Genomic DNA, 24,403 nt, shown 5'->3' with positions numbered 1-24,403 from the left:
ATTATTTCTCAAATATACCTATCCTCTAGAGTAGTCATTGGGAGGAATAGGATGGAAATCTGTTCAGGAACAGGCACAAGACATTAATAACAGACCTTGAGATTGAAAGTCAAAAGCCCTAGATTCTAGACTTGCTTTTCCAACTGTCTTCTTTTATAAATTTAGGTTATAGGTCTTACAATCTTATAATCCAAGAAAATGTTAAAAATAAATATAAAACCATGTCAAAATTGAGAAACCATCTTTCTAAACATCTAACTTTTTTTGCCAGCTTGGCTTTACTACTTGATTTCTAAAGGGTTTAGTAATTATTTATTCAGTTTATTTTGTCGTTTCCTAATGCTGTTGATCCAATGGTGTTTTTTGTAGGATAACAAGCAGCTGAGATTATAAGATCTGTATGATCTTGTAATTTCAGTACAATATATTTAGTCTGAAAGTTCCAAATGTAAACCAGTTATCCTCTGAAACAGACATAATCAATAACTGAAAAATTAGCAAATATGCAGTATTTCCCATTCTTATGACCAGTGTGTCTTCAGGCATCTGCCTCTGCTATAATCTCATAGATTAAAAGTAATGTCCACTTTGGCCATGCTACCCTGAACAAGCCATCTGATCTCAGAAGCAAGCCATCTGATCTCAGAAGCTAAGCAGGGTCGGGCCTGGTTAGTACTTGGATGGGAGACCACCAAGGAAGACGAGGTGTTGCAGGCATAAAAAATTTAAAACAAAAAACAAAAAACAAAAACTAAGGGATTGTAAACTGACAAGATCTTTGCAATCTGTGAGGTCAACCAAGGGTTGCCTTGCCTAAAAAAAAAAAAAAAAGAAAAAAAAAAAAGAGTATTGTCCACAGTTACAATGAGAATATATTTATCATGGAAAAATTTTTGCAAAAGAGACAGGAGGGTTATATCATCATCAAGTGCTTTTAAACACTGACCTGATGCAACATCCCAGATTCTACAGGCACCACCATAGCTATCAGACACTATGAAGGAAACACTACAATTAAAATGAACAGCAGAAACTGCATCAGAATGAGCAAAGTCTTGAGGCACTTTTCTGTTTTCACCTCCTATATTTTCACATTCCCATTAAAAGATCCTGAAACTTTGAGGTTGGATAGTGGATTGAAATTACAGCAAAAAACACAATTACTGTTCCCCTTCAGTATTTTCCAGATGTCACATCCTAAATCTTTAGTTTTGTCATTTGAGGCAGAAACAAGAGGACTGGAATCTGATGACCAGTCAACATCTGATATTTCATGATTGTGGCCGTAAAGTGTTTTCTCATATTTTTCATCGTAGGCTCCTCAAATTATAATTACTTTATCAGCAGAACTTGCTAGCCATTCTCCTTTAGGATAAACTGATACTACTGCTTCCGTGTGTCCCATGAGAGCAAATTTGAGAGCATAGTTTGGTTGTTTAGATGCTTGCTTGCTCCTACTGGCTGATGAGGGGAGGGCTGACTCTACTTTGTTGACTGGACTTTTGTTGTCGTTGCTCTGAAGCTCCAAGTCAGTAGTAGTTTGGCTAGGCGTCCGGCTCTGGACCAGACAGCCTGGTGTTTCGGCTTTCGTTATTTGATGCCCAGCCTGCCAGCTACATTCTGCAGATACAAATGGGTGCATCAATCCCGTTTTATATTTTCTTGAAAGATCCTTCAATTTTGATTCCTGAAAGAAATTTCATTACTATTGTTTTCTCTGCTATTTAAATCTTCACTCCTTTGGAATTTGGGAAAGCATTGTTTAGAAGTTGGGAGTGATTTTGATACCGGACATCACTTGTAAAATTCTTAATCTTTTAGCAGGAAATGAAAAGGGATATCTCTTTGAGAGTTCTTAATCTTTTTAGTAAACCTAGTTAAGTTTTCTTCCCTCCTTTCTTTAGGAAAAAGGCCTTCTCCCTCAAATCCCGATAATTGCCCTGAAAGTGGTGACTCAGATCCTCTGGCTATTCGGCCCATTGTTAGCAGAAATGATGTTAGGCCAGACAGGGCCCTTAGAGTCTGAGAAGGGAGGGGACTTTAAGCCAAAGGTCTATTTTTTTACTCTTTAAGAAATGTATTAACCAAGCCTATTTCCCTTTACTTGCTTAATAGGCAAATTAATAATAAAAATTAAAAGAGATATGATGTAAATAATAAGTTTGTATTTTCTTTTCCTTGTCTAGGGACTGAGGTGGCACTTTAGCAGAAAACCCAAGACCCTGCCCTAACTAAGGCAGAAAGGGAAAGAGCTCCATGAAACCCCAATAGGCAAGGACTATGGTCATTCTCAGCAAGAAGCAGAGAAAGAAGAAGAGACCTACCGTCCCTCAACATCCATACTAAAAAGGGGGTTCATGGCTCTTAGAAAAGAGTTAGGCAGGAAAGTTAGGGGGTTTCAAGTTTGCCTGCAAAGACACTGAGGTCATCCTATCCTAGAAGGGGTCCGCTGTAACCCGCCCACAATTAAGCAAGCCAGAAGGCATTTTTAGGCTAAAAGTAACTCATAGAAAGAAACAAGTGAGCCAGTCCCTCACACCTGTGCAATAAAGACCCCAATGACCTTCAACTCACCTGAGCCTCATTATACCATCATAATATGATGCATATGCCCAGAAGTTCATTAATATCATAACAGACTGAATTCCGGAATGAACATGCACAGAAAATAAATGATGAATCACTGAATCCTGTCAATTTTAGTTGTCAATCAAGGAAGCTCACCCCTCTAAGAAAAGTAACCATTCATAGAAAATAGGGAATAAAAACCCTAAAGGCTTTGTTACCAGGCCTCTTGAGCCAAGCCTCTGTTTGCTCAAGCCCGACTCCACATCTCCAAGTGTACCTTCCCTTCTAATAAAGTTTTTCTTTTCTGCTGTATTTCAGTGTCTTGCTCCATTTTTAGTTTGAGACATCAAGAACCTGGACAAACTGGAGAGGATCCGCATTCTCTAGTAATGATTTTATACTTACAGATAGAACCCCTGGGGTATGCTTTGTAAATTGGAATTCTTGACAGCAGGGGAAATCAGCTTTTTCCTGGTTAATGCTGGTAGCTGTGGTAAGTTTGTGAAACTGGGTAAGCAAAAGGGACCTTCTGAATTTAAGCCATGAGAGTTGTGTTGCTGAAGCTTTGTAGTCCAGTTCGGGGTCCTGCCTTAACCCCATCACCATCTCCTACTGTGAGCAAGCTCTTTGTAGTGGTAGTGGTGAAATTTTTCTTTTTTCTTTTTGCTTTTACTTTTTTTTTGTACCCATGTGGCAAGTAGACAATGGTTTAATAGTCCCATTATTCCTTCCTACTTGTTACATTTTTAATATTGTGGAGAACAGAGAGGAAGTAAAATCCAAAGGCAGTTCAGATAAACAAGAATTGTTTGAAATCTGACATATATTTCTAAACAAGAATTCTTTTTCTTTGTGGAATCTTAAATACCGATGTGAAATGAAATGTGATATTAAAATGCCAGTACAAGGCTTCAGCTACCAGAGTATTTGGTAATATTTTCCCACTTGGCAGAGGGATTGAATCAGCTTTTGGAATGAGGCTGAGACTGAAGAATTAAATTTTACTCTTGAAAAAATGTAGTATCTTCAATAAGAGTTTGAGGTAACCTAAAGTAAAAGACACATACAGAATAAGATTATTAAATCGAAATAACAAAAAGAAATAGAAAATCAAAGTGATGAAAGAGAAGAAAACATGCTGTGTATAGGGCTAATAGAATTATTTTTATACCTTTCCTTTTCCTCTAGCTTCTTCCCTTCTCTCCATACTTACATTGCCCCATCCACAAAAATAAATAACCTTCCCTTGGAGAAGAGCTCGCTCTATTAAGTGGGGAGAGCAGGAAGGGAATCTCAGGCTGGGGGATGGCTGGATGACCAAGGCTGCAAGACAGAATGGGGTCAATGACTACACTGTTGGTAAAGAAAAAGCTCAAGGGAAATAAGTCCATGTTTGGACTTAAACATCTCCAGCCAAGGAAGTGGAGGGAAGACACCTGCTAAGCAGAGCCCAGTCCTCAGTATTGCCCATCTCCCAGGCTTTCCCTTTCCTTCTCCCAACGTTCTTCAGGTTGTTCTGGTTGTTCTGCCTGGGTGATGCTGGATGGAGTGAATCTCCCCGTGTGGGGACTCAAGCCCTATGCTGAGAGAGGGTCCTTGTCTTTGCATAGGAAAGAATTCAAGAGCGAGCCAGAGTTAAAGACAAAGGAAAGTTTATTAGAGAAGGTGTAATGCTCCACAGAGATGTGGTCTCTCAGTCAGAGAATGAGATCCTGAGTGTTTGAGGAATTGGGTTTGTATCTGTTTCTTAGTCTCTATAGAAGACAACTGATTATGGGAAGTAAAGAATGGAAGGAAATGCCAGGTTTATCTTTAACTTGTACAACGAACATCTGGAGGTTTTTGCTTTTGTTTTATGGTATGGATAAATGTTAACAGTATGAGCAAATATCTGTTAGCAATCTTCACAGGAATTTTCCTTTGTTTTGTAGGTTCCATTTGGTCTGGCCAAATAGCTGACTAGCTAGGTTCTATATCTAATAGCATGTAGAAGACACTGAATTCAACTTAGTTTAATGTTTAGTCAATTTGTGTAGTTCTCATGCCTCTTCCCTATAGTATAGGGACTGATGGTGTGGGTGCATAACCCTCTCCCCTATCCTCACCAACACTTGTCTTTTTGATAATATCCATTCTAACAATTGGAGGTGATATTGTGGTTTTGATTTGCATTTCCCTGATGCTTAGTGATGTTGAGCATCTCTTTACTGTACCTGTTCATCATTTATTTGTCTTTGAAAATGTCGTAGCCACCAGCCCCTGATAGACACACGGACCACCAGAAATCAGTGAGTTATAGGAAGCACACTCTTTATTCAGCCAGCTGGGTCTGCCAGGGGTATGCAATCCCAAATCAAGCAGCCTCGAAATGTAGAGGTACAGGGTTTTTAAGCCCTAAACTCTGTTCTTCATTCTGTCTGAACACGAAAGTCTATTTTTCTTCTATTTACTGTCAACTCACAGGTCAGTCGTGCAAGTGGGGGATACAGAAGCAGAAAACTTATTGTTAGAGCGTTATGTTCCCATGGCCGATAGCCTATCCCATGGGCAATAGCCAAGCAGTAATTTTCCAGCCAGCACAAAAAAATCTCTATTCAAGTCTTCTGGTCCTTAAACAAAAATTTTTTTTGCCATTAAGTTTTCATTTGGTTGGTTCTGTCCTTTTTTTTTTTTTTGCTTCTGACCATAAATTCCTAACTAGGCAGGTCATGGTGAGTAGTCACGCCCCGGGCACATAATTTTTTGGTAAAAGGTTTTGCTTTGCCTTAAGCAAGCCTCTTCCATTGTTTTAGTGCATTTAGATTGACACGGCTTTGAAATAGTCTTAACTACCCTCAAGAACACATAATCTTGTGGACCACCATGTAATCCAAACCGCACCTGCTTTCTCTTTCCCTCTTGTAATCTTTCTTATATTCCCTCCTAAATTCAGTTTTGACTCAGAAAAACTCTTATAAAAATTATTTACAGGTCTAAATGTTTCTTACATTGACACATACATGTTAATACACTTCTGTTTTACTCAAATAGCATCGCTGTGCTAAAAGCCCATGATACCAAACCTAGATATTGTAGCAGCCAGCCCCCGATAGACACATGGACCACCAGAAATCAGTGAGCTATAATGTGCAGTGAGCTACAGCGGGAAAATTACTGCTTGGCTATCGCCCATGGGAACATAACACTCTAACAGCATCCAGGCTGAGATTTTCTTAGGGCTGACTTGAGGTTTAAGGATCTTCCTCTCAAGTCCTCCTTCCTTCTCTCCCTCTTCTTTAAGAGGTGTCACACCTGCATTACCACCTACTCCTGCACTCTCCCTTTCATTCTGCAGGTGTTTCCCCCAGTGAGTCTCTCACATGTCTAATTCTGTCTTGGTATCTGAACTGACACACAGGGATAAGACAAGACCTGCCTTATAGGGCTGTTGTGAGAGTTCAATAAGTTAATATATGTGAAATGTTTAAAACAGGGCCTGATATACAGCAAGTGCTATGCAAGTGTTAGCTGATATTATTATTATTATATTATTATTCTTTAGGTTTCAACTATATTTTACTCTCTCCAGGAAACATCTCAGATCTCCCTAGACTGGCTTAGAAGCCTCTCCTGAGTTCTCCAAAAGCATCTTGCCTGTACTTCTATTATGTTGCATTGTTTTCTTGTCACTCTTCATACTTAGACTGTGAATTCAATGAACAATGGAACTTTGTTTTGTTCACTGTTGAGTATCAATGTCTAACATTGTATCTCAGATGGTGAATTGATGTTTGTTGAATGAAAATGATGATTCAACAGAGTCTTAACAGATGTGTGCTATCCGCCAAATGGATGAGGGCTGGGAAAGAAGGAATTGTAGAGAGAATTGTGTACTGAGGCATGAAAAGCTTGTATTCTTTGGGATACTGAAAGTTGCTTGTTATAGCTGAAGAGTAAGGTACAAGGGAAGTGTGTAAAAGAGAAGGCTAAGGAGGAAATCAAAGGCCAGAGCACTGGGAAGGCTCTTAAAATTTTTTTAATTTTTACTTTTTAAAACATTTTATTTTTCAATTAGAGTTGACAGTCAATATTATTCTATATTAGTTCAGGTGTACAGTATAGTGGTTAGACATTTATATAATTTATGAAACTGGGAAGGCTTTAATGCCAAGCTAATGCAGGCCTTGCGGTGTAAGCTTTATGATGTCATAGTGGGCCCACACCCATCTTTGATCTCTACCTGTGTCTTTTTGAATCATATATTAGTTCAGCCAGCACCAAAAATGGTGGCTCTTTCTCCTGCGTATGGAAACGTAGGCATCTTTGAACACTCATTTCAACAATGTATCTGATTGGTGTCTACATTTATGAACTGCTTTGGCTGCTATATCTCATCAAAAACGGGGTCTCGTAACTGATCTCTGCTTTCATCACACCCCTGTTTAATCTACCCACCACTTCCACTGTGAGACAGAGCTTTCTAAAGCTAAATCTGTCCATCTTACTCTTTATTTTATTACCTTCTAACAGCACACTGGTTCGCTACAGGATAAGTGAGCCCAGAAGACCCTTCATGGTCTGGCCCTTCACTCCCTCATCTCGCATCTCTTCCTCTGTATGCTGTGTACTGCGCCATGCTAAACTCCTTGTAGGTCTCAGGAGTGTGATGCTACTCACCACTGCATTCATATTCACATTGTTGCTGCCTGGAATGTCCTCTCATTCTTGTCTACTTTTTGAACTCCTACTGATCCCTCAGGAAGTAGTTGCAAAATCCCTGCCTCTGGAAGCTGTTACTGTCTTTATAGGCAGTGGGTCATCCTTTTTTTAATTTTTTTTTATTTTTGCAGTCTCATCAGACTGTGTCCGTACTTCTGTTAATGGTACCCACTACACTGCACTGCATTTGTTTGGTTACCTCCCCGACTCCCCTCTCTAGATTGTGGCTCCTTGAGGGTAGGACCAAATTTTAGTTAATATGGAGTCCTCAGCACCTAGTGTGATGCCTGGAACCTTGTAAATATTCAATAGATACTGGCTAAAAAAAGAGAAGGAATAAAATGAAAGCTCTTCCCTTTCTTTTGAAGGGGAAGGAGTTCCCCTCACCATGTGGCTGTACCTGGTGACTACCGTAGGCCTGTACTACCTTCTGGACTGGTACAGGGAGAGGCAGGTGGTGAGCCACCTCCAAGACAAGTACGTCTTCATCACGGGCTGTGACTCGGGCTTTGGGAACCTGCTGGCCATGCAGCTAGACCTGCGAGGCATGAGGGTGCTGGCTGCATGTCTGACGGAGAAGGGGGCCGAGCAGCTAAGGGGCCTGACGTCTGATAGGCTAGAGACAGTGATCCTGGACGTCAACAAGACAGAGAGCATCACTGCAGCCACCCAGGGGGTGAAGGAGCATGTTGGGGATGGAGGTATGGAGGATTATTTTTCTTCTTTCATTACTGAGGCATGAAGATGTTAAAGTTTTGTGAATCAATCAATCAATCAGTCTCACAAGCTGGGCTTAAAAAGCTGGCTTTGTCATTTGAAGGACAGTTGTGATCTTTTGTGGTGTTTCATTTCCTTAACAATATTTACATTGAAAAATGAGCCAAATAGATTTGAGACCATTATCTGACCTTGTAAGTGGAGTGTTTATAACCATACTTTTTTATGTTTGAAGAATTTTGAAGATGTTCTTAAGAAACCAGCTATTTTTCCCTTGGCTATCATTTAAAATACAGGCATTCCTTGAAGTCAGCCTTTGTTCCTCTTCTTTATAAAAATTTCTTTTTCATTTTAGTTTATTTCTAATTAATAGATTGTATTTCTTAGAGCAGTTATAGGTTTACAGAAAAATTAAACAGAAAGTACAGAGGTCCCATATACAACTCACTTAATTTCCCCTGTAATTAACAGCTTGCATTTAATTACATGTGTGATGCATTTATATCATTTGAAGAACTAATATTGATACATTATTATTAACTAAAGTTCATAGGTTACATTAGGGTCCAGTTTGTATTGTGCAGTTCTATGGGTTTTGCAAATGTAAAATATCATGTATCCACCATCATAGTACAATAAAGGATAGTTTCATTGCCCCCAAAATCCTGCACTCCACCTATTTATTGTCTCCTTCTTCCTCATCCCAAACCCTGGCAACTAGTGATCTTTTTTATTGTCTCCATAGTTTTGCATTTTTCCAAATGTCATATAGTTGGAACCATATTGTATATAGCCTTTTAGGTTGGCCTATTTAATTTAGCAATATTCATTTAAAGTACCTTATGTTTTTCTGTAACTTGATAGCTTATTTCTTTTTAACACTGAATAATATTCCATTGTATGTATCTTTATCCATTCACCTGTTGAAGGATGTCTTGGTTGTTTTCAATTTTTGACAGTTATAAATAAATCCTCTTCTGTAAGTTCCATTTTCTATGGATATTATCCAAGTCCTCTTTGATTCCCTCTTCTCCCTTCTTCTTGTGTTATGACTCAATAGATCCTATTAATTGGACTTCCTAAATATCTCTTCTCCCTGAGAGTTGCAAACTAGTGATACAATTGTTTTCTTTAGGTTGCTGAATGTTTAATTTTTTAAAGATTTACTTTTAATTTGAAATTTACTTTAAAATTTACTTTAAAATATTACTTCCTATCTGAGGATATATCTCAGGCAGAGTCAGAAATTTGGGGTATTTATAACCTCTGTCCTGTGTATAGCAGTTTATTAATATTGTATTTTTATTGTTATTATTACTGTTATTATTTTCCCATCTGTTAGAGTGTAAGCTCCTTGAGGATATGGGCTTCTCTTACTCATTATTGTATTTCCAGTTTCTGACATATTGACTGGTACTTGTTAAGGGCCCAACAAATGCTGAATGGATGTCATCTACTTATAGTTTTATCTATTACCTTTATGCCCTTACTTTCTAAATTATCTCTTGTTCCTGAATTTCCAACTACTCGCTGGATTTCTCATCTGGAAATTCTACTGGTGCCTCAAACTCATGAAATCTAAAGGAGGACTCTTTTATCTTGCTAGCTCCTCTTTACCAAATCTGTTTTTCTTTTTGGTCCTTCTCTCAGAGTAGTATATTTCTAATCCTTTGGTTATAAAGACTTGTTATCTCAGAGACTTTCCATCCTTATACTTTCAATTTTTCCATATCACCATATTTTATATGGCTCTCTAATAAATAGCATAAGGCTAGAGCAGTTCATTCATTTACACTTACTTAATTATTGATATGTTCATTATTCCTACCATCTTATTTTGTGCTTTTAATTTGTCCCATTTTCTTGTTTCTTTTCTCTTTTAAATTGATTGAATTTTTTATTCTACCTTTTGATTACTAAATTGAAAGTTATATATTCTATTTCTATTTCTTAAGTGGTTCTTCTAGAAATTTTACTGCATTTTTAATCTACCAAGTATAAAATTAATAACTTTACTTTCTCTCGATCAATCCAAAGCCCTCAGAACACTTGAACTTCAATCAACCCCCTAACAGTTTTGCCATTGCTGTTCTATTTTATTATTACTCATTATTTTTATTTATTTTAGTTCTAATTTTTGGCTCTACAATATATAATCTTTGTTTAGATTTATCCCCCATTTGCCAATAATTTGCTCTTCTAACAAGTTTCCAGATGCTGACGATGCTATTGATTTGGGGTTCACACTTTGAAAATCACTCACTACTTTAGAGGGTCATGATGCTTTGTGTTTTACCTTCTTATGGACCATCGTTTCAAACATTTCTCCTTGACATTAGCTTGGGTTTCATCTTCTCCAGCAAAATCGCTTAAACCTATAGGTTAGGGAGTACCTGTCATCACTATCCCCAGACCACCTAGAGTATACTTCCACCGCGGCACACAATATCACCTCACTTCACTTGGTGAAGGCAGCACTTAGCTCAGTGCCGGGTGCATACTCAGCCCCTGATCAGTATTTTTGGAATTACTTGTTGGACTAATTTGAATATTTTGGAATGACCAATAACTTATCATTTTAATGCCCACATCATATTCTATTAATAGTCTCTTATAGTCTTAGAACACACTGTAATTTTTCACAGGTCCATGCTTTTGTGTGGGCAATTCCCACTGTTTGGTATTCTTCTCTTTCCATTATTTCACTTGGAAATTTCCTCTTTAACTGTCAAATCTCAACTGAAACATTTTCTCCTCATTGAAGTCTTTCCTGATTCCCTCAGAAAATTTATCTGCATCCTCCTCTCTACTTATGTAGCCCTTTGAATACCTCTCCTTTATAATTCTTTTGAGTTGTACTGCAATTATTTGCTTATTTGTTGAACTCATCAATTGTTAGCTTTCTGAGGTGAGGAACTGAGTCTTAACTTTCTGATATTGCCCATGTAAAACCCTTAGCATAGGAGTTGCCATAAAAATACTAATTTTCTTGATTATTCTTTGTACTTTTCATGCCTCTAGTGTCTAGTACATGGTAAGTACTTAATGCCTCTATCAAAAGAGTGAATGGTTATGGTAGTTTATATAATCATGTCCCAATGTTGGACTTAGGAATGTTTAAAATTATAATTTTTTCCTCTCCATTTTATTATCCTTGAAAATATTCAGTAAAGGTGTTTTTGTAAACTGTTTTGCTTTGTTTTGTTTTGTTTGTTCTTCACTGAGAGCATTGACATAGTGGTGTCTTTCAATCAAAGGAGTTAACTTGAGGTATTTTTTTTTCAGGTACGAACTTCAACATTTCCTTCAACATTTCGGAGTGAAGGTCAGCATAATTGAAGCTGGCTTCTTCAGAAATGGAATAGTAGACGCTCAGGCATTCTCAAAAACAATAAAGCAAGTCTGGGATGAAGTCCCTATGCATATTAAGGAGACCTATGGACAGAAGCTTTTTGATGAGTGTGAGCTTTTCTTTTGATAGGATAATGGGCAACCTTGCTTAAGAAGTGGGATAGAGGGGTTGATGGAGAATGATTGGCAGATCCTTTGAGAACAAAGCTGCTTAAGCAAAGCTTTCTCAGTGCAGGCATGGTTTGGGAAGATTCCAGTGCCCTCATGGTTGGCTCGTTGATGGCTAACTAAGGAATTATAGTTCTCAGTATGCCAGGGGCCAGCCATTGTCCTAAGTTCTTCTCCACCTAAAGTTTTAAACTGTATAATAGGGAATTTTTTACTCTTCATGGGTACATGTAGTTCAATAATAGAAATAAATAGGAAAATAGAATTTACTAAGTGACTATATGTAAAAGTAGGGAAATATGTATTTCATGGGAAATATGTATTTGTCTATGGATTAGAATAATCTAGATCAGTGCTATCCAGCAGAAATGTAATGAGAGCTGTGTATGTAATCTGAAATTTTTTAGCAGCCACTTTTAAAAAAGGAAAAGAAGGTGAAATGAATTTTAATAAAATATTTTATTTAAGACAATGTATTCAAAATACTATCCTTTCAATATTTATTATAAATGTAAAAGTTATTAATAAGATATTTTATATTCTTTGCCTATCAGTCTTTGAAAATTGGTGTGTATTTTATATTTACAGCACATCTCAACTTGGACCTTATATTTTCATAGGAAATACTTTATTTAAATTAATAAATTTATAGTTACCAATAGCATTTTCCATAATAGCCCCAAAGTGGAAACAACTCAAATGTCTATCAACTGATGAATAGATAAACAAAATGTGGTATAGCCGTACAATGGAACATTATCTGGCAATAAAAAGAAATGGAGTACTGGTACACGCTACACATGAATGAACCTTCAGAACATTTTGCTCGGTGAAAGAAACCAGTCACAAGAGATCACGATGTATGATTCTATTTATATGAAATGTCTAGAAAAGGCAATCTATAGAAACAGAAAGCAGATTAGTGTTTGCCTAGGGCCTGGTTGGTTGACAAGAAAGAAGAGTGACTGCCAATGGGTATGGGGTTTTTTTGGGGGGGGTGGTAAAACTTTGCTAAACTTAGTTTGTGGTGATGGTTGCACAGCTCTGAATATACTAAAAATCATTGATTTTTGCACTTTAAGTGGCCGAATTATATGGTACATGAATTATATCTCAATAAAGATGTTAAAAAATTTCCAATTGAATAAAGTAGATTCACATACCTATGTTGCTCCAAAGATGCTTAAAAGTTTTCCAATAACAATATTGAGTTTTAAATTTTAAATTAATTAAGATTTTAAAATTCACTTTCAGTCACACTAGCCATATACTTACGTGCTCAATAGCTACATTTGGGAAGTGGCTACCATATTGGGAAGCACAGATTTGATCGGCCTAATCCTTGTAGAAATTAGATGTATTTAGATTTATGTGATTGCATGCAAGATAACCTGAAAAGAAAAATACAAGGAGTAAAATTGCTGACCACCGTTTCTCTTTTTGTATACAGATTGCAATAATATCCAAAGAGAGATGTCGAGTTGTAGCACAAACCTGAACCTGGTTGTTGGCTGCCTGGAACATGCTCTGACATCTGTGTATCCCCGCACTCGATATTCAGCTGGCCTCCAAGCTCAATTTTATTTCATCCCTCTCTCTTATTTACCTATGTCACTGAGACTATATATTGACCAGTTCTTGGCCCAAACCAGCCCAGGCGGTCTAAAGAAAACTAGTTTGGCGGCTCTTGAAGTGAAGAAGATGGAAGTCTGAAATTGATTGTTAGTGTTTCAGTAATTCTTATTTAGAACCTAGACTTTCTATAACAGTAAGCTTTAATGCCTAAATGTATTTATCTGGTGTCATCTTAGAACTAACCAGTTTATATGTCAGTTAACCAAAACTTACTCCTTTAGGTGATGAATCTTTATTATTTTAACTTTTTAAAAATTTTTTTTAGGTGAGGCAACCCTTGGTTGACCTCATAGATTGCAAGGGCCTCGTCAGTTTACAACCCCTTATTTTTTTACTTTTTTACACCTACAGCATCTGGTCTTCCTAGGCGGTCTCCCATCCAAGTACTACCCAGGCCTGACCCTGCTTGGGTTCTGAGATCAGACAGGATTGGGCTTGTTCAGGGTGGCATAGCCGTTGGCATTTTAACCATTTTTTGATGAGACTGTTTCCCAAATGCATCATCCTTCCTTGCTCCATTAAACAGATAGGCTGAAAACAATTTAACTTGTTTTGATGTTATTTCTTTATGTAAGTAGATAGCAGTTCTGTGCTGTGATAACCTATTACTCAGGGACTACTGAGAAATATGTAGGTGTGTTTATCCTTACTTAAATTGGTCTTTTGATAAATATTTCATCTTGCTTTCTCATCCCTATTTGCCAGCTATTTTTGAATATGCTTCTTCCTTAAAAAGGGATGATTTTAATTTTTTAAATCAAAATAATATACATATATAGTTAAAAATTCAGTTAACACTCAAAAGTTTAAAAGTGTAAAACAGTTCCCCACCTTTCATTGCTGCTCCTCAGAGGCAAATGATTTTAACTTTTAGCTATTTCTTCTGGCATTTACTTCTGTATTTCTAAATAATATACTGTTATTTCTTGATTGACTTCTTGTTAGGGCAAATGAGAATTTAGCTTTTTATACCACTTTCCTGACCATTTCCTGTATCCCTATAATTCTAATCTATTTTTTATCACATTTTCAGTTAAATTAATAGAGTTTGCATTGTTAAGTATGAATATTATTATACTATTTAGTCAAATGTCTTTTCATTTTATTACCAATTTTTTCCCTCGGCGTTAATTACTGCCTTGCTTTTTTACTTGCAAAGTTTTTTATTTGCTTTAATTCTTTTTCAGTTTTTCTCTCAGATGTCTCACTATCAATATTTTCTAGATAATTAAATAGATCATAACATTATTTATTCCATTTCAACAGGATCAGGCTTTGATTTAGTTGTCATTTCTCTTATTTAATCTATAATAGTTTCTTAACCTTTTAAAATCTTGTATGATTCTGATATTTTTGATGAGTTATGGCCAGGTATTTCGTAAAGTGTCTACCAGTTTGGATTGTATAATCTATTCTCATGATCAGAACCAGGTTATGAATTTTGGCAGATATGCCACAGAAGTGATTGTATCCCTTAGGGCATCATATCAGTAGGCACAGATGTCAGTTTACACCGTTATTGTTGATGGTATGTTTGAACACTTGATTAAAGTAGAGTCTGCCAAGTTCCTCCATTGTAAGGGCAATTTTTTTCCTTTATAATAAGTAATTTGTGAGGATATTTTGAGATTATATAAATGTCCTGTTCTCATCAAACTTTTACCTATTAATTTTAGAATGATTAATGATCTTTTTAAAATCAGTTATTACTCTGATGGCTGCAAATTTTTAACTCCATCATTCCATCTACATTTACAGATTAAAATTTTCATCTTTTTAAAAATTTACTATGAGCATAGACTCATAGATTCTTGTTTTATTATAAATGATTTCTGTCTGCATGTGTTTCATATTTTTAAAATTCCTATACCCACACCACTATACTAAAAATCAAATTTATTAGTTGGAGTTCAATATTTACTCGTGGTTCTTTTTGTCTTTATACTGAAAACATATAGACAGTCAAAGTATTTCTTGTAGATATTAGTTCTTTGTTTTTCCAATTCAGTGTGTTTTTATTATTCATTTGAAATATAGTTTTTTTTCCCCCCTGTTAGTATTTAATTTGGTTTTCTCTCCCCCTGCATGCTTGTTGATTTAATGTTATTTTTAAATACATAGAACAGTAACACGGTTCTAAAGTCAAACCTGGATTATTTTGAAGCAAATCTCATATAGTATATAGGAACTGTAATTTAAAAATGTTACCATTTGCAATAGTAGGAACAAAAATATAATGTACCTAGGAATAAATCTAACAAAAGATGCACAATGTCTTCACATAGAAATTATAAAATTTTATTGTATGGCATTAAAGAAGGCCTAACTAAATTTAAAAATTATAATATTCATTAACAGGGAATATCAAGATGAGAAAAAGATATATCAATTTCTCCCCAAATAATTTATAAATTTAATGTTATTCTAATCCAATCAAAATCACAACAGTATTTTATTAAATTGAGAAGTTGGTTTTCAGATTTACTTGGAAGAGGAAAAGGACATGCAGAGTAAAGAGAATTTTGAAGAACAAGGTGAGGGAAGCTTTAATTCCCAACTGTTAAAGCTTACTATAAAATTGTAAAAATATAAACAAATACATGCAAAGCAAAGATAGACAAATAGAGGAAAGAATAGAGTGATAGAAATTTGATATGACAGAGCTATTACAATGAGGTAGTGGGGAAATGATCCAATAATCATGATAGGACCATTATTATTTTTTATGTGTATAGAGAATAATAAAATTCGATACCTACCTCATCCCACACACAAAAATGAATTCCAGAGGAACATATACTTAAGTGTGAAAAGTAAAACTTAAAATTAAAAAAATCAAACGGTGAGAACATTTTTATGTCTATGATTGGGAAGGCTAAACAATACACATAAAAACACAAGAAGAGTAGTAAGTCTAACTACTATAAAATTAAGAACTTCTCAACATCAAATACACCTTGCATAGGTCAAAAGACAAGCCACCAATTGTGCAATGTTTGCATCATAGGTAAACACAAAGTGTTTTTTTTTTAATTAAAAATTTTATTTTTTCAGTTTTGAGAAATAATTGAGATACATTACTGTATAAGTTTAACGTGTACAGCATGATGATTTGGTTTACATATATTGTGAAATAATTATCACAATAAGTTCACCTAACATCCATCTTCTCATATACATACCATGAAAAGAGAAAAACTTCTCTTTGTGATAACAACTCTAAGGATCTACTCTCAACACCTTTTCCTTCATATCATACGATAGTATAAACTGTAGTTATGTTGTATAACACATTTCTAGTACTACATCCATCCTCTTATCTGATGGTTAACATGAATAAGGTGAAGCTGCATGTGTCAACATGGGTAAATTTTAAGAATAAAATGAATGAAATAAAATGAATGAAAAAAAGTTGCAGCAAATATGAATGGTGATATGATATCTTTTGTTTAAAGTGTTAAAACTTGCAGGAAGTGCTATATTTTGTTTATAGACATATATAGTAAATGTTTATATATAAACACTTTATGAGAGTGATAAGCATTGAATTCCTGTTGGTAGTTACCTTTGGGGTTTGAGGAAGGACATATTGGAGGTATCGATTGAAGTAATATTGTATTAAGTTGGGTTTTAGATACATAGGTGTAGATGTTAAATAATATTCTCTGTATTATTTTATAGGACTAAAATATCTAATAACAAAAATAAAATGTAAAGAATTTCGTCTGTGTATCACACTATAGGTACTATCTCTGTAAATACCTATTACTTATGCTTTTTGTAAACAGTCAAAAAGCATTTGTTGACTGTAAAGACAAACTTTATTCAATAGGTAGTAGTACTTTGAATCTGCTTTTCTATGTCCCGTTTTGTGGAATGAGTGGATGTAAACTATTTTCTACCATCAATACAACAAATTGGATAGCAAATATGAACATGGCAAAATATATTAAATTTCTATTTTTACTTTCAAGGTAAGTTGTTTATTTTAAACTCTCGTCAAGGAAGGATGGGAACAAGTGTAGGGAGGTGGACAGGCACAGCTTAAATAGAAAATTCAATGAGGTATTTCGAAGATTTTTCAAATATGAGAAAATGTTAAAAGTATGTTAATTGGAAAAAGAAAACACATGTAAAATGGTATAAAATCCCAAATATAGAGTGACCAAATAATTTACTGTAGAAACATTTTGGGGAATGAAAAGCAGTGCTGAAATACTTAAAATTACATAATTTTTCTAATACTTATTAAATTAGTTTTTAATTTATCAGAATACATATAATAAATAGTTCTACTCAAATCTATTTTCAGAAATAAGATTTCTTGGAGTGCCAGTGGCGCAATCAGTTTATGTGCGGTACTCATACAAAAGTAAGATTCTTTAAAGATAGTAAGGGATGTGTGAACATTTAATCATAAAATCTTTATATTCCTTATTTCAACATAAAAATAGCCTAACCAGAATCCTCCCCTCCCCACCACGGTGGTTCACTCTGCTGGGAAGCTCACAGTCTAGCAGGGGGAGACAGACTTGAAAATGATCTACAATATCTACACTGTGTATGTTACCATACCAACCACCATGTAGAAGAAAAGGAATTGTTAGAGTCATTTCTCCTAAAGGACTAAAAATTCAAAACAGCAAATCTAGTTCTGCAGCTAAACGTCATATTGTGCTGTTGTATATGCATTTCATTTGTGTCATTTCCTCCACCTCCAGGTTAGTCTATGACAAAGCACTTCAAGAGTACCAAAATTAATCATAATTTTCTCTATGATTTTTTTGGCATTAACCAATAGGTAGCTGCCACAGCAGATGTTCCAATTGTAAATTTTTTCAAGTTATTATTTTTTATTAGATAAATTGCAAATCCTTTATTTATTTTTTTATTAAAATTATTGAGGTGACCTTGATTAATAAAACATATAGATTTCAAGTGTACAATTTAACAATACATCATTTGTATATTGCATTGTGTGTTCACCACCCAAAGGTAAATTTCCTTCTGTCACCGTATATTTGACCCCCTTTATTTATCTACCTCCCCTCTCCCCACTTCCCTCTAATAACTACTAATCTGCTATCTGTCCGTGAGTCTCTGTCATGTTTTTTTGTTGCTTTCAGTTTTACATCCCACATGTGAGTGAAATCATATGGTTCTCAACTTTTTTTATCTGACTTATTTTTCTTAGCCTAATAATCTCAAGATCCATCCATGTTGTCACAAATAGCAGTATTTCATCTTTTCTTATGGCTGAGTAATATTCTATTGTATATATGTATCACATATTCTTTATCCAATTGTCTATGAAAGGATGCTTCAATTGTTTACATGTCTTGACTACCATGAGTAATGCTGCTATGAATATTGAGATGCACATAGCTTTTTGGATAAATGTTTTCAAGTGTTTTGCTAAATACCCAGAAGAGAGATTGCTGGGTCATGTGGTAATTCTATTCTTAATTTTTTGAGGAACCTCCATACTGTTTTCCATAGTGGCTGTACCAATTTACATTCCCATCAGCAGTGTATGTGGGTTCCTTTTTCTCCACAACTTCTCCAACACTTGTTATCCAGAATCCTTATTTTTATACATATTCATGTCCTTTAGTATATTGCTTCCCTAGCCTGTATCCTTAACCTCTCGACTACTGGCTCTTCCTCTCCCAAGCCTAGATACACTTCCATCTGCCATCTCGAAAAGACTCCCTTTGTACCCTTTCTAGATACTACCCTGTCTTGCTCTTCCCTTTGAATTCAAAATCTTCAAAAAAGAGTTTACACTATTCTTTGCACTATTTCACTCTCATGTACTCTTCAACATTTTGCAATTTAGCTCTTTTCTTTGCCAGTACCACAACAGCTCTTGTAACCTTCGGATTAGAAAATTCATGGATGCTAGTCAGTTTTGATATTAGTTGACATTGCGATAGTATTTGCCTCTCTGCCAGCTCCCCTTTCTTGAAAAACTTCTCCATAATACCATATCTTAAGTCTCCTTTCAGGAAGACTTTTCCTCTGTGTGTCCCCAGGCAACTTTGTAAACTTCTTTATGGAGTTAGAAACTGAACTTCTAATTCTCTGCAATTTCATTTTATGAGGAAGAGTGATACATTTTGTTATAGCAGACAAGTTCTTCAGTTCTGCTAGTCTGAGGACACACTTCTTATGTATTATAGTCCCTTCTCATTAGCTATAGGAGCCTGAAATGAGAATATATCATGTACAGCATAGTTTTCCTAAACTTTAACAGCCTTTCTTTTAAAAGATGTTTCTAGATGGCTTGTATCATGCCAACAGCCCAGGTTATATAGTTTAAAAGGCACACGGAAAGCTGGGATAAAGGGAGTACAGGATGTAATGATTCTGAAAGCATGAGTTGCAGAAGTAAAGCTGGATGCACCTTCGCGCCCATCTTATTCAATGTCCAGGCGTACATTTATAATAGTGCCATTGTTTATCTTTGGCAGTCAGTCTCAAGGGGACTGCAGGGGATGTCGAAAGAGATGATTGTTCCTTGAACATAATAGTTGCTTAATAAATATTCATTGAATGAGAAAGCAGAGACAGACACTTCAGAGCTTTGCAGATATGAAGAGTTGTTCATTGCGGTGTGCTGCAGTGTTTTGGCGTGGGTGGAAGTGGTAATAAGATGGTGGCTTTATGTGGAGCATACAGGACACAGAGGCAATTGGATGGAAAATAGTGCCATGGAAAATTTCTGATGCGATATATAACATCACATTATATAACATCCTCTGTAAAAAGTTACCGAGAGCTGAGGTCTCTTTAGCCTTGACCCAAGGGAATCTGGTGTCCTCTAAACTTTTCTTATATTCCTTTTGCTTTTATGTTTCAGATTGGCTTCCATTTAACACAACTGAGCTCTTTGATCTAGGCACTATACTACAGAGGTAAGGAAGCAGGACCTCTGCTTTTGGAGAGCACACAGTTTAGACTATAGCAATCAACTACCACCCAATGTGGTGTGACAATGGCTGGTACTGGGACAGTGGAGCTCAGAGAAAGGAGCAGTTACTTGGAGGAAAGGTAAGAGGAAAGGAAATAATTTAAGGGAAGGTTTCGCAGAGAATGTAACAGATGAGACAAGCCATGAAAGTGAAGCAGAAATTTGCCGCCAAAGAAACTGTGTGTGCATGTGTGTGAGTTTCAAAGAGAAAGGCCTTGTAAACTGACAAAGCATGAAGTGAGCAGTGAATCAAATATGATGTTGTCAAAGATTGTTTTCAAGAACTGGAAATCAGAAGTTATGCTGTCACTCTCCTGAAGGTTCTTCAGGCTGGTCTTTTACTGAGGGGTTCAGGAGAAAATAAATGAGAATGGAAGCTCCACGTGGAAAGGGGAGTGGGGAAGGGAAATTTTGGCCTTTGAGACGCGGAGGCCGCCTCCTTCTGTGGAGTTAGTTGGGTTGAATAAGCAGGGGCCAGCTGTTAATACTTAGCTAAGTTCCCCCAAGGACACCTGCCCTAGGGAAAATAATCAAGGAAGATCTACATACAAAGGGCTGAGGGACTTTTCCTTTGGCTCCACAGGTACAGTCAGGCTCAAAAGTGCCTGTGTAAACTTTTCTCCATTAAAATGCTAAAAATCACACCCAGGGGAAAGATTTAACATGCTAATGAGGCATGCTAATGCCACACCTGAAGAGACATCTAGCCATACTTCTCATGTGCCAAGAAACCTCCCCTTGTACATGCATAGACATAGCTTTTCCCCAGCTTAACACCCTTAAAAACCCCCGCCCCAGCTTCCCTTGGGGAACCACCTGTTTCTTCTTTATCACAGCGTTGGTTCCCTTGTGCACAGAGCTTAATAAAACTTTCTCTTTGTCTACACCGTTGTCTGATGACCTCTCTTGATATCCATCTTGGGAGGTCGCAAGGGCGCCAGTGACATTTCCATTTGAAAGAATAGAAAATGACAAATAATAGATGACAGAGAGAATGGAGGAGGCCAAAGTCCACAACATCCTTTTTCAAGTTAGCTAGTCCTTGCTGAGCCCTCTTGACCCCTGTGCCTCCCCTCCCCCCTTCCTCTTTGACATTATACAAGGACTACAGCTTGTTTAAACATGAGTGAAAATGCATATAAAGCCCTTAGTGTTTAACATATAGGATATACGAAAAAAGACTTGTTTATGTTGATTAACCCAGATGGAGGGGTCACCTGTGCTCTAGCTCTGGTAGCCATGTCTGATTTTGCCCCACATAAACCCAAAAGCAGAACTCAGGACCTCTCCAATTTTCTTCTTAAGGATCCACTTACGTAGTAGTAGTAGTGGATATCATAGCTTCTACAGAGGATTTTGTCTGGGAGAAGCCAGAGGTGTTTATACGCCTCAAAGCAAGACATTTAAAATCAATAATTGAGTGATTTCATCCCCCTAAACTCTCCTCTGCCACCTTCATCAAAGGCGCGTCTCTCCTGGATAGTCTTCCACCCGCACCCAGCCTCTTGACTTCTTCCCATTGCTCTGGGATTTTTTCCCTGAGAACATCAAATTCTTCATCATGCAGATTGATTTAGCTTGGTCCTACTTCCTGTCTCAGCTGTGCAAACCCATATCTCTCTCAGTGCTCAGCAAACAAAGAGTCCTTCAGTACCCAGATCTGATCTCCTTATGGGGTCATATGTCCTATTTTTGCCAAATTTACAACTATTGTTGCAGCATAATTATTTATACTCCCCTTCACAAACAAATTGGTTTGGATGATAAATTATACGTTCCAAGTGGTAGATAACTTTTCTGTCTTATGTGTATAGTTCTTTAGATTCTACTTGGTTTCTCAAATGAGATTTATGGCTCTTTTAGATAAGAGATACAATCTTTTATATGCTTGTATTATTTTTCTTGGTAGCTATTCAATAGGTACCTGTTAAATTGGACTACCTAAGTCAAAGTGCATGAGCAGGTCCATGCAGGTGTGTGTATGTGTGTGGGCAGGATGGGACCTCCCCTAAAGAGAATGTTCATGGTTGGAAACCCTGGTGGGAGATCAAGTTGAATGAAAGAGAACAGGGTCTGTAAAGAGCAGGAGCCGCATGAAGATTAAACGAGATTGTATGTGCGCGCGCTTGTGTTGCACAAATATAGAAAGATCCAAGTCCAGTGGCGTGTAGTAGGTATTCAATGAATGTTAGTTTTATCCTCTCATATTTGTATCTCACTATTTTTCCAGCTTTATCAAGGTATGATTGACATATAAAATTGTAAGATATCTAAAGTATACATTATGATGATTTAACATATCTCACTAGTTTTCTCATGTGACTTTATAATTGCCTAATATCGGGCAGTTTTTATAATGCTAGTGAAAACATTGTCTGATTTTGAGTCTCAACATCCCTGTGAGATGTGGTTTATTATTATCCCTATTTTAAAGAGGGGATAATAGGATCTCAGGTAAAATCACGTTGTTTTCAAATTGTCAATAGCTAGATTCTTTAAAAACAATGTAAAATTTTGTATGAGCAGCGTCCATAGAAAGGAAAATAAAAGAAAGCTAAGAAGCCAATCAACAAGAATTCAGTCACTTAAGGAAGCAGACTGATTTTCCACATTTCCCTCTAGTTCTCTTCATTATACAAACATAATTTTGAGATTTTATAGTGTCAAAACAATGTTCTTTCTTCACTAAATAGTTTATCATTCTATATAACTTTTATATACTTTAATGATGCGTTTTAATTCATAATTGATGTAGCTTCTAGTAATTAGACATTTAAGTTGTTTAAAAAATATGGTTGTAATGTTTCAATAAGCATGACTGGAACTATAGGTCTGCTGTTTTTTGTATTATTTTGGGGGAGGTCAGAGAGCATAAACATCTATTTTCGTGGTTCCACAACAGGCAGTTTGAAAATAGAAAAAGTCTTTTTAAAATTTTAGCAAAGACCTGAAATCTCTGTAGACCCATTTCTTTTCTGTCCCACGATACGCAGTTCCATGCTCTTTTATCTAATGGGACTTTGATGCTTTCATCTATGAACATGTGTGAACATTTATATGACCTAACTTAAGTATTTGCTTGTCATATTTGCTGTAGCTTCTATGTCCAGAGAGGATATGTAATTGTGATTAAGATAGTTATGGTCTTAAATGTCAAATTAGTGGTGATAAGAAGGGGTAAGACCGGAGAAAGGGGACTGAGAAAGGGACCTAAAGAAGAGGTAAAGATGACCTGGAGTAAGGAGATCATAGTGGGAACAGTAATAATATCCTGCATTTGTATAGTATTTTCCAGTTTATAGAAAACATTAATAAGTCTATTTTCCTATTTTAAAATGGAGACAAAGGATGAATTCTAGAGGCACTGTGAAGAAAGAATAAGTGGAACTTGGTGACCGATTAATTGTTAAATAACAAAAATTCAGCTGAGTAAATTTGAAGATCTAATTGGCTTTATTCAAAGAGTTAAAAAATCCCATCTAGCAAAGAGAAAGAAGCGCTTCTGGAGCTGTAGAAAAGGAAAAGATTTTAAAAGTAGAGAGAGGGGGCAGAAAAAGGAAATTATTAACAAAGATTGCACTGTTTCAGTCAAGGTTGCCCTTCTAGGGGGAGCGAAAGGGGTCTATCAGCAGATTACCTCCTAGTGCTGATCAGGAAATTACCGGTTAACTGGTTAAAATTACATTTCTGGAGAGGCCAAAACTGCAATGAGGTTGGGTATTAAATCTTGGTTTGCAGATGTGGGGCCTAACCCAAGTGACTCCATTTTGGTCCTGTTGTTTTATTTTATCAATCAAAGTGGCAAGAAAGGATTCCAGAGGTCTAAGATGGATCAAATGCAATGATCACATCACAAATATCAATAATCAGGTGTTTACCATATATTTTTTGATGAAAAAGTGTTTCTTTTTACCAATGTCATGATTCTCACCTTATAGGTATAATAAATTCTGCCCTTTTATAAATTGCTCAGTGTATATACATAAAAAACAATTTCTTTGCTTCTGTTTCTTAAAACATAAATAATTTGGGGTTAGGCTAGAATATTACTATCTGACAAAATTCAATAAGTCCAGCGAGGAAAACATCTAGCTCAACTTGTATAACACTTAGAAAACACTGATGTCTTTTTACAAAGATGATGTTCTAATAAGTGTATCAAAATATATGATTTCATAGTCATGGGTCATGTTGCTCTGGGCAGAGATATCATGAGGCATCCTTTGAATTAAAGAGAAGTCTTTATTTTTAAAAAGATATTTATTTACTTGTTTATTTGAAGTATAGTTGACA

The 24,403-nt window shown here is 36.1% G+C and overlaps 1 protein-coding gene and 2 pseudogenes across 1 annotated transcript; 1 reads left to right on the top strand and 2 right to left on the bottom strand.

Annotated features, from left to right (window-relative positions):
- Window positions 1–316: 316 nt before the first annotated feature.
- Window positions 317–1,642, bottom strand: LOC107521201 (annotated as a pseudogene).
- A 5,918-nt stretch (window positions 1,643–7,560) lies between these two features.
- LOC107521200 (17-beta-hydroxysteroid dehydrogenase type 6) lies at window positions 7,561–13,168 on the top strand. The gene is given in 5 exon segments (XM_016165686.2): window positions 7,561–7,967; window positions 11,005–11,017; window positions 11,269–11,444; window positions 12,953–13,118; window positions 13,120–13,168. Coding segments are annotated over 5 exon segments (717 nt in total). The 5' UTR covers window positions 7,561–7,654.
- A 311-nt stretch (window positions 13,169–13,479) lies between these two features.
- LOC118614187 lies at window positions 13,480–13,598 on the bottom strand (annotated as a pseudogene).
- Between the last annotated feature and the right edge of the window lie 10,805 nt (window positions 13,599–24,403).

Source organism: Rousettus aegyptiacus, unplaced genomic scaffold, assembly GCF_014176215.1.
Source record: "Rousettus aegyptiacus isolate mRouAeg1 unplaced genomic scaffold, mRouAeg1.p scaffold_m13_p_2, whole genome shotgun sequence".
Lineage (NCBI taxonomy): Eukaryota > Metazoa > Chordata > Mammalia > Chiroptera > Pteropodidae > Rousettus > Rousettus aegyptiacus.
Note: the sequence above shows the minus strand (reverse complement) of the source record. Positions and strands in the feature narration are given on the sequence as shown.